Below are 10,677 nucleotides of genomic sequence, written 5' to 3'. Positions count from 1 at the left end.
ATGTGAGCACAGAGGCCACCGCCAACGAGGGTGAGAAGGAGGATAAGGACAACAGAAATGGGATGCCACATGTTGAATGAAAAGACGTGGATCTTTTGAGATACTCATGGTTATTAGGTTAGTGAAGTGCGATTTTTTTTAATTCTTATAGTACTACTAGACCTTTTGAAAGTTGGAATGATTATATATCCCAGTCTTTATTTCCCAAGCACTTGCAATTGCAAGCGATATGGTAATTTGAGGAATAAAAGTCTTGACGATGTTAAAAAAAGAAATGCCTTCGGCAGCAGCAGAGCCCGAGAGGCCGGAGCAAAGAAAAGGAACAGAGGAAGAGACTAGGAGAACAGAGGAACAGAGCCGCGCCGGCTGACGGCCTCGTGGAGGAGCTCGGGTACCTGTGCCTGCCCGCTGATGGAATGGCCGTGGCCGCACGCCGAGACGCGGATGCCGCGGGCCGACCCGTACGCCGGTCGGACCAGCGCGGTGGCATCGCCTGCCCCGCTCCAGCAGGTACGCACATCGCCTGCCCCCTGTGAATTCGAGTTCGAGTTCATTTCCAGTTCAGCCGGCGACAGCTGGTAATCCGATTCCGGCAAGAACCAGGAGCTCTCCGATGAATAAAAGCGCCTGCGGCGGGAGCAGCGGCTCCAACTCGATTCGTTCGCCTCCCTCCCCGATCCCCAGATCCAATCCAGGACACGCCATCGATGGCGGCGAAGGTGCTCCAGCTCCGTAGCTCCGACGGCAAGGTGCTCGTCGCTCCGGCGTGGGACTATCGCCCGGCCGCCGCCCAAGCCCTCCCGCTGGAGATGCGGCTGCCCTCGCGCGCCCTCCAGAGGGTGCTCCAGTACTGGACCAAGCACAGCCTTGCCAAGGCCACCGGTGAGTCCCGGGAGTCCCTCGCCCGCTGGGACGCCGACTTCCAGCACCGTCTCCAGGAAGACGGCCTCGCCAAGGAGGCCGCCGCAGCCGCCCAAGAACTCCGCCGCTACGGCGTCCATCATGGAGGGCATCCCCGTCGCCACGCCGCCACGGGCGCATTTGATGTGGCTGCTCCTGCCAAGGCGGCACGTGCTGATCCCGTCCGTGTCTGGTGTGTCAACCACGGAGAACGCAGCCACGCGCCGGCGATGCCCGGCTCCTTCGATGCCACTGATATTGCCTCCGCCGCGCGCCCTGGGCCTGCCACCACCTTGCCGGCTGCTGCTGGTGCTGACCCCGTGGATGCCCGGTGCGCGATCCGTGCCCGTGGACGCCAGATGGCTGAAGAAGAGGAGCTCGCTTGCCACCACCGCAAGCGCCCGGCTTCCAAGGCTCCAATCTGCCTGCCTGCCACTGCTGCTGCGCCTGTGAAGAAGGTCTCTCGTCAGATCGCTTCCAAGGCTTGCTCTTTCGTCGGTTCTACACCACTGCTTGCCACTGCTGCTGCGCCCAGTGTGCAACCGAAGCCGCCGATCAGCATGCGCCAACTGATCGAGAAGGCTCGCCTCACCATGGCTCTCCTCGACAAGGCTCGCTCTGCCTCCAAAGAAGAGGCCAGCCGTCGGCGCGACATCGAGCGCAGCCGAGCGGAGGCCCGGCGAAAGGTGGAGCAGATGGCGGACACCGTGCAGTTCAACGACCCCTGGATCCATTACTCCGACGTGACCAAGTCCCCTGAGGAGCTGCTCCAAGCACGACAGCAAGCATGGCGTTATCAAGCTCACCTCCTCGAGATGGCTCGTCGACGGGACTTTGCTCAAGCGATGCAAATCCACGGGTGATGGAAGCAGAGCAAGAAATCATCAGCAGTGCAAGCTTCTTGGTGGTAGTCTTACATCAGAGGAGAAGAGTCGGCAGTGAGAAAAGCAGAGCAAGGAAGCAACCAATTCCTTGGCTGCGTCCAGTGGTATTACGCCTTCCCTAGTCTTTTAGTTGCTTCCTAAACCATGCACACATAAGTTTCATTTAATCTTTGTCCCTCTAGGTTCTGCACTTGCTTACCAAGATTTCTAGTGTTCTTTGAATCCCGTTCAGTCATTAGTAATTTTACTAGAGTGTCAGCAGAGTCTCCATCTAGCTAGGCAGCAAAAATCTTGTTAAGATGTGTACGGCATAGTTACACTACATCCACACCTGGTCCTAAGTTAAGGGTTTAAGTAAATAAAGGGCATTTTCAATAAATCAAAGTGAAGCAGATGAGCCAAAAAAATTGGAAACTCATGTACTGCAATTCCGGCCCGAGACAGAGCGTAAAACGCACTCGCCGCAAAATCCAAAACGCCCGTTTGCTACCCGGCTTGTAGCAGGAAAAAAGGAGTAGAATTGAACTTGTCGATACACACAGTAATCATGTGAGCTGCCTAGCGTCTGGAGACTATGCTGACTCTCCTGTAAAATTAATCTTGGCTGAATCGGGTTCTTAGGCATTGGCATCTTAGTGAGTTAAAGTTGCAGTTTCCGAAGAGTAACATTGGTTAGTGAACTCTTGTGTGTATGTGTGGGTGAAGCTTTGAGCTAGGCAAGTCCTCAATGTATCGACTATCAAGTCGCACTGTAATCGATTTCAGATATGAATAAAAAGTTGTTGGCCTGAATTTGTGCAGAGCATTCGAGTAACTTTCTGTGTATATGATTGTTGTATGCATCTATGACTTATTAAAACATTCTACTGCTCTAGTCGGAAAAGTGTGTGCTGAAGCACGGATGCAATGGATTCATCTCTGATTTCACAATACTTCGTTTGAGTGGTAAGGCACATAACCATGTTTGGAACAGTTCTTGGTTAGAAGATTTTTTTTGGTTTGAGATAATGTAATCTAATTCTCAAGTATGTGAAAAAGGTTGCATCATATTGCAGCCATTTGACAAATAGGTTTGGCTTTTCTCAGATCATGTTAGCTTTTCATTCGAATTATGTGCAATAGCAGTCTTGCATATCCAGGCCCCCTAAGAAATTTTCATGTCCATTTGAATATGTTACAAATTCCACCATGTTAAAGTTACCTGGAGTGGAATGCTACTCCCTCCATTCCCTTATACAAGGCCACTATCAAAAATACATTTTGCATCAATACAAGGCCACCAACAGTAATCGAGGCAAAAATTAATGATGTTTCCTTGTACTAGCAACTTTTAATACTTACATGCATGTAGTCATAATGACACTTAGCCACTTCCTTCCCATTCATTCGTTGCATGCTTGTGGTGTATTAATGATCCCGGTTAACGAAAAGAAAAGTTGACTTGTAAAGGAGTCATTAAATTTTGTCTTGGTACCTGTAATATGAGTTTGTGGCCTTGTATAAGGGAATGGAGGGAGTATCAAGTTTGTCATATGTAACCCTGATTCTCTAGTGGTTACTACGCCCATGGGAGACTGCAAAACAACTCGTCTCTTATTTATTTTCTACGTAGTTTACAGTTTGATGATTTTGTCGTGCTCAAATTCCAATCAGATTTTGTTTAGATATGTTCCTCTCTGCAAGCAAGGAGCAAGGATAATGCAAAGAACTAAGCATCCTGAACAATTTCTGAATCCATGTGTAATCCCTTATTTTGCACCACGAATAAAGTTTACATTTTCTCCTCATGTTATTGCTGGTGATTGCAGTGTCTTCAGAAACTTCCAAAACAGAGTAATGCTGTTGCTGCTTTTTTCCCAGAGAAATTGGCAGAAATGCTGCCGATTCATTACACTTAATTTTTTTTTTGCATCATGCCTGCGTTGAAGCTTCTCACATCGCAAGCTCCACTTTTTTCTGTCTCGGTGTTCGATGGTATCCTGAATTTCCTTTTTCCTTTTTTTTGTTGAGAATCTTGAATTTTCTGAGTCTGAACACCAGCTCGGTCTTGTTTTCCCGGATAACACAACAGCAAAACATTGGCGTGCTGCACTGTTGCCTTCAACAAATGCAGAGCCCAGAGCCCAAGCAAAAATAAGCCTAGAGCCAGCGGCCCATCCTGAACAAGGCCCTGGCCCTTGCTCTCCACCAGAAACGGAGGGAGTAATTAGTCACAGTTTGATGATTTTGTCGTGCTCAAATGCCAACCATATGCAAGCGGGATGATGCAAAGAACTAAGCATCCTGAACAATTTCTCTGAATCCCTTATTTTGCACCACGAATAGAGTTTACATTTTCTTATTGCTGATGATTGCAGTGTCTTCAGGAAGCTGTTCCATCTATGTGCTGCTATTGTTTGGTGTAGGCTCAAGAACCCATTCAGATCCCTGTATACTACGGACAAAGAGCAGAGTTTTATTGCGTGAAAGGCGATGATTTAGTTGATTGTTCATACATTTGTCCTAGAGCAAAAGATTGTGCACATGTAATCGGCCAACTACCGCTGCAGCCGCAGTCGATGTCGTTGGTGGATCTACAGCTCTGGATCTTTAAGCTGTTCCGGCTCCATCCAGAAACACAAGATCTCTCTATTAAGGGGTTCATCAAACAACGCAAAACTGACTTGTTCGACGAGTTCGAAACTGGCTGGTGTATGGAGTACTGCCCGTGGGACACACACTATTTTCAAACCGACAAGTGCTGGAGTGCCTTTGCCAATAAATTAAAGCGGAAAAGGTATGTGACGCAAAAGTTCATGTTGTATGTAGAATGCTCTGAGATCAAGCACTATGGTATTTTGCTCAAAGCCGTACATGATGATTACTCTCAGTTGACAAGGGTTGTGTTGCCTGGGACGAAATGCCTGACAACTTCTAACTTCCGCTTCCTCCGCCTAGTGGAAGACCTGTCAATGACACCTAAGGAAATTATAGCTTATCTCGCTCAACACTATGGCGAGCAGATGAACCCCCCTGAGGCATGGAGGGGCAGACAGAAGGCTCTGGAGCAGGAGTTTGATACATTTTACGATTCACACAACTTTGCCCCGAGGTTACTTAAGGACATAACATGTAAAACCCCTTGGGGTTTTGTAGACATCAAGGATGCAGAGGTTGCAGGATGTAGCAACTTTCGAGTCCTCCACCGTATATTTTGGGCTTTTGGGCAGTGTGTGCAGGCCTTCAATCATTGTCGCCCTGTGCTATGCATTAAAGGCACACCACTATGCGGGAAATATCAAGAGTTGTTGTTGACTGCTATAGCATTAGATGCTAATGGTTACTCCATTCCAGTAGCATGTGCCGTTGTTGAGGGGGAGACCGAGGAAAGCTGGATGTGGTTTCTTAGGAATTTGGAGCGAGCAGTGAGGCATCCATCGGATGTTTGCATTATACATGACTACAAAAGAGAGTTGATCGATGCTATAGAGGACTTTCTAAGTTCCGACCAACGACAATGGCGTAAAGTAGAAAGCCGGTGGTGCATGGAACACCTTGCCGAAGACTTCTTTGCATATTTTGGCGACAAGAACCTGGTGTTGATGTTCAAGAAACTTTGTCAGCAGAGGCGACTAAATAAGTTTGTTAAAATCTGGAAGGAGCACGATGAGTTGACAACAAAATATACAGCAGAGAGAGGTGGTACTAGTGGGGAAATGCAGCAAGAGTTAGTCCAGCATGATGAGGCAGACCTGGTGGCACAAAGCCCATGCAACCGACCTGATTCAGTGGACTCTGAGGAGGAAGGAGATCATGCCAATGAAAACGAAGGAAAGGTAACCAAGTTTTCTGACTGGGCCCGTCTGAAACCAATGGAGAAGTGGTCACTGGTGCATGACACAAAGGGAGCTAGGTACGGCATCATGGGCGTTGATATATCAACTATATACAAGAATGACCCTGTATTGAAAGGGATAACATGCCTTCCACTCAGTGCGATAGTGGAGGTGACATTTCTGCGCTTGGTAGAGCACTTCAAAAACACAAGTGCTGCAGCAAATGAAGCAATTGGCAACCCATCAATGAACTTCCCTGAACGGGTCCAGGATGACATGAATCCAAAATTGCAGAAATCCAAGATGCATTGCGTGATTTTCCTAGACACCAAAACCAGAAATGTTCTTCAGGGGAAACAGTTTCGGAATTTTACAGTTCAGTCGAGGCAGAAGAATAAGGTTGTTCACCTGAAATCGGAAAGCATAAGTAAGTTTGGCGAATCCACAACACAAGAAAGTGCCACCTGTTCATGCAACAAACCACAGCTGCTTCACAAGCCCTGCACTCATGTCATCGCCGTCTGTTGTCAGATTGGTGTTAGCACTGCTACATACATGTCTCCATACTACAGCCTGGCCTACCTAGGTAGGATCTGGAGTGGAAATTTTGATGAATATAAGATCTCGCGTGGTTACAGAAATATCACGCCATTTGAATGCAATACAACAACTTGGATCCCAGACAAAAGGTTGGAGTGTGGTCTTCCTGTTTTTGTAACATCGGACTGCCTAGAAACTGTTGCAGATGAGTCAGAGCAACAATGCAACACTGGAAATGGATCAACTGAAGACAATCAAGGAGCGACAACACGCACTGAAGAACCTAATGAGATTTAAACTTCTGTTATCACCTATCAAGCTATTAATATTCTGGGCCCTAAATAGGCAGTAGTCACTGTCAAGCTTATCCTATGTAAACTCTGAACCTCTGGTATTATTTGCAGTGCATGAAAACTGAATTTTAGGCATAATAAGACAATATGGTTACTATGCCCATGGGAGACTGCAAATCAACCCCTCTATTATTATTTTTCCAGTAGGTTACACTGTTACAATTTGATAATTTTGTTGGAACTCTTGCATGCTTGAATGCCAAATCATTCTAGAAGACATCATTTCTTGTTTAAACATATTTTTCTCTGCAAGCAAGAATATTGCCAAGATCTGTCCATCGTGAACAATTTCTCTGAATCCATATGCAAATGCAGTACAGAGTTCCAGTCTACAGTTTAAAAAAAAAATAGCCAGTCTACAGATTTGCCATCAGGTGTTCACACGCTGCTTTCATTAGCACATTTACCTGTGTTAAGTTGGTCTTTCCAAAAACAAATATAATAATGTTATGTTTTTTCCCATGAGAAACTGAATGAGTACTGCGTATTCATCATTAGTTTGAAAATAAATGATATGTACAGAGATAACGCTGCACTGTTGGTCAATTCTTTGCTACTGTTCTTCATCATTCATCATGTTTTTCTTGGGAGGAAAGTAATTTCCTTTTGCTTTTTTCCCATTGTGTGTTCAGTGACGAAACAGCATACTATATATAAAAGTATAAAGAATCATAATGCATTTTTCTGCAGTTCTGCTGCATTTTTGAGTGTTGGATGATGAAACAATTTCCAAGATCTTTCTGAACTTCTTTACGTGTACAAACAGAGGACCATTCTGAACCCAGTTCTTCTTCTTATGAGTTTTTTTTTCCTTCAGAACGTTTTTCTTTTGGTGTTTATGACACCTATTCCTAACCTCATCGAACTAGCTAAGTTGCTTGATTAGACTGGTGAATAATGAACATACAAAATCAATCAACCATCTTGAGTTGGAACATGCCAAGAACCATGTCCATTAAATGAATAAAATCACTCTCGCCCACAAAGATTTTTTCTGGACTATTTTTAATTCATTCATTTTGCTGCGAGCACTTTTAGGCTGATGCTCTCTCTGGTGGTGATAATAACACCTTCCATCGAGAACTAAAGATAATACATTAGCCAAGAGGAACTTGCACTACACTGTCTGACGGCCTTTATGAAGAACTTCTTCCTTCCTCTGGTTGCAACAGTTGTGTAATTCTCCCCCTCGGAGAAAAAAAAACGAAGTAAGGATGTTCGTGTGGCAATCCACAATCAAGGGTAGCGTTTTGGCTCCAGGAGCATATGCTCCTGGATGAACAATTAAACCGTTATAAATTCAACATAAATTGACATTTTCGGAAACATACATGTCCAGTAGGTACTTTTAGCATTTCAGAGTTGTACAATTAGACACTTCAGTTCCTTCCCAGTTCTTCCTCTGTAACTGCTTAACGCTTGCCACTGTCGTGCACTGATGCAGAGGCTCACTAAGAGTAAAAAACACGCGACAACCAAACATGATTGTTCACTGGCCAACACCATAGACCAAACTGGGGAGCACCCAGAGGCTCTCAAGCTGATTGCTTTTGCCTTCTAGAATGTATGAATCCGAGCGAGTTATACTGTAAACTGCCTGACCAAGCTCTACAGCAATCCAAGGTTCATCAGAGTCTTTGGACGCACTTGGAACATAAATGCAGTTACTCTTTCCGCCCCATTTTTCAGGGTTCATGCAAGAAAATGTAGGGCTCCTCCTATCAAGGCTGATAAAGAGAGCCCAGTTTTCCAACTTCTCCATCTTTGTCCACTTAGCTGGTTCGGCTGAAGAATCAAAGCGGAAGACCTGAAAGGTGCCATTGCTTATCAAGTCATCAACAAGATCAACCATGAGAAGCATGTCACCACAGACCACCAACCATGGATCATAATTCAAGCCAACAACAATGTCCTCTCCCCACACAACATCGACTTCCTGCACGTTGGGATGAGGTGCCAAGGATATAGTTTTCAGCGTCTGGGGAAAGTCTATGGCAAACATCTGACCTTTGAACAAAACAATCTGAATAAGAAAGTGTTCAGAAACAAGAGGGTACTCTGTCCACGAATTTGTTCCAACCTGCCACTGGAAGATGAATAAATTCGAGAAAAGGAGGAGACACGAGTTGGATGAACTGAGTGGAGCCATAAGAATGGCACTATCGATCACACAATCGCTGTTGGTGTGGAGTTTGGGTGGCTTCACCTTAGTACATGTGTAAACATCGACAAGGAGAAGGTGCTCCACACAGGAGAAGATAAGATGCCCATATGAGCAGCCCAAATAGCGCATGTAATTTGGAGTATTACGGGGAGCTGAGCGGCGAAGAGATAAGTTTGTCCTCACAAGATCACAAAGATGCCATTTGTAGTTCGATAAGAGATTGTAACTTGTGTTGCAATGCCAATTAGCCCTACGCAAACCTGCTTTGAGTGGAGAGGTGGGAAGACAAAGGCATATATGGATAATGGGAAGGAAAAGACCGCAGCACGCCAAGAGTGACAGGTGCCAGTAAAAGCAAGGAGGTCATGGAATGAGCTTAAGAGAGCAATGATTAGGTGAAGCAGGCTGTCTGGTAGGTCCGCCCAAACACGTTGTTCAGATGAGGCTGAGGTAGAGACCAAGCAGTGGCAGATTTTCTTAGATGGCCACTCTGCGACGACCACTTCTCTGTCATACAAAAAATTCAAGAACGATGTATCAGCATTGAGGAATCAGATATCATAGAAAAAAGATTGGAAATGTGGTAGTACTTAGGCTCTTACTGCAGTACTACACATTAAGGAGAAACACAAATTTCCATGTCATTAAACATTAATGCTTTACATAGTAAGATGTATATCAAGATGGCACGCTACAATTAAAATAAGCTACCCCAGAATAGCCAACAGCTTGATGCTCAGTACGACAGAATAAAGATAACCTTATTTAGTGAGCTAAAATTGGTACATTTCCGACTCATGCATTTGGGGGTGATATTTGGGAGCGGCTAGACGCCAGTTGCGTGAAAAATCTGAAAACGGTCAGCCAATTCTCCCCCTCCTATCTCAACCATTGGATCAAGATCCAACGGACAATGCTTCATCTTCAACCTCAAACAGGTACGTGTACTGTTTCTCTTCCCTCACCTATCCAGCACAAGCCTAACCGCCTGCCTCCGCCACCAGCGGCGGATGGCGCTCCCCTGAACCGCCGCCCACTGCCCGGCGATGACCAGTTTTTTTCCGGCGAACCTGCACCATGCCCCACACCCCTAAGATAGATAATGAGGTCGCCTTCCAGCCTAAGATAGATACCGGGGTCGCCTGCCGGCTGCCACCCTAAGATAGACCCAGAGGGCTCCCCAAGAGAGCTCCTTCCTTCCCTCCAGCTGTTCCTTCCTTCACGCGAAATTCGACTGACCCAAATTATAAATTCAGGCGACTACAAGTAGCTAAACCGGTGATGTTTGTACTTTGTAGAGTATTCTCGAAACAAATAACAAATCAAGTGCCACCAATTTCGCAAAACTCACACCTGTTTATCCGGACAACATTTGTGCAATCTCGCAGTACGCTCACCTTACGCAATCAGGAGCGGGCGTGCATCTAGGCAGGGGGAGCATCATTCATTCGTGGCCGCGACAAGGAAACTAGCAAAATTACCAAGATGCACGAGGGCTACTGACCAATAGCTGCCGTAGAGATGTGTTCTTGGCTGATTCTAGTTTGGATCTAATCCACCCAACAAATTTGCACTAGGAAGAGGAGGGGAAAAAAGAGGGAGGGACAGGTCACGGGTGTGCAGACCTAGTGGCAGGTGCCGGCGGCGAGAGCTCGAGCGGCGGCTGCATGATCGTGGCACGCCGGTCTGCGTGCCTACCGCTACCGGTGCGCCGCGTTTCTTCGTCGGATCTGTCGGGAACGAAGAGGCGGAGGAAGGCACCGATCGATCGCCAGATTAAATGAATCGGCTGTGCCAGCCGCCAGAGCTCGTCGTCTGTGTGTTTTCTTACGCCGATGGGCGTCGGTCAACCGATGGAAGCCACCAATCGATCGCCTCGCTAGTCACACGATCGTTCCTACACGAGCCGTTCGATCTCCCTGTTTGTATCACTCGTCCTTCTTCTACCATAAGTACACAGGGAGAAGCGAAACAAAATTTTCTTTTTATTTTATCTCTATATAAATAAACGGGGCAAACTC

At 46.3% G+C, this 10,677-nt stretch overlaps 2 protein-coding genes across 2 annotated transcripts; one reads left to right on the top strand and one right to left on the bottom strand.

The window, feature by feature from the left end:
- The first annotated feature begins 315 nt into the window (after positions 1 to 315).
- LOC119362725 (translation initiation factor IF-2-like) lies at positions 316 to 2,584 on the top strand. The gene is made up of 2 exons (XM_037627973.1): positions 316 to 510; positions 604 to 2,584. The coding sequence occupies exon 2, from the start codon at positions 708 to 710 to the stop codon at positions 1,761 to 1,763; it is 1,056 nt and encodes a 351-aa protein (XP_037483870.1). The 5' UTR covers positions 316 to 510; positions 604 to 707; the 3' UTR covers positions 1,764 to 2,584.
- A 5,192-nt stretch (positions 2,585 to 7,776) lies between these two features.
- Positions 7,777 to 10,439, bottom strand: LOC119362724. The gene is made up of 2 exons (XM_037627972.1): positions 10,282 to 10,439; positions 7,777 to 9,163 (listed from the first exon to the last, which is right to left on the bottom strand). The coding sequence occupies exon 2, from the start codon at positions 8,783 to 8,785 to the stop codon at positions 7,982 to 7,984; it is 804 nt and encodes a 267-aa protein (XP_037483869.1). The 5' UTR covers positions 8,786 to 9,163; positions 10,282 to 10,439; the 3' UTR covers positions 7,777 to 7,981.
- Between the last annotated feature and the right edge of the window lie 238 nt (positions 10,440 to 10,677).

This window comes from Triticum dicoccoides, chromosome 2B (assembly GCF_002162155.2).
Source record: "Triticum dicoccoides isolate Atlit2015 ecotype Zavitan chromosome 2B, WEW_v2.0, whole genome shotgun sequence".
Taxonomy (NCBI): Eukaryota; Viridiplantae; Streptophyta; class Magnoliopsida; order Poales; family Poaceae; genus Triticum; species Triticum dicoccoides.
Note: the sequence above shows the minus strand (reverse complement) of the source record. Positions and strands in the feature narration are given on the sequence as shown.

Bases quoted from the DNA above. Each gene is read 5' to 3' on its own strand.
- LOC119362725 (XM_037627973.1), top strand. From the start codon at position 708: ATGGCGGCGAAGGTGCTCCAGCTCCGTAGCTCCGACGGCAAGGTGCTC.
- LOC119362724 (XM_037627972.1), bottom strand. From the start codon at position 8,785: ATGCGCTATTTGGGCTGCTCATATGGGCATCTTATCTTCTCCTGTGTG.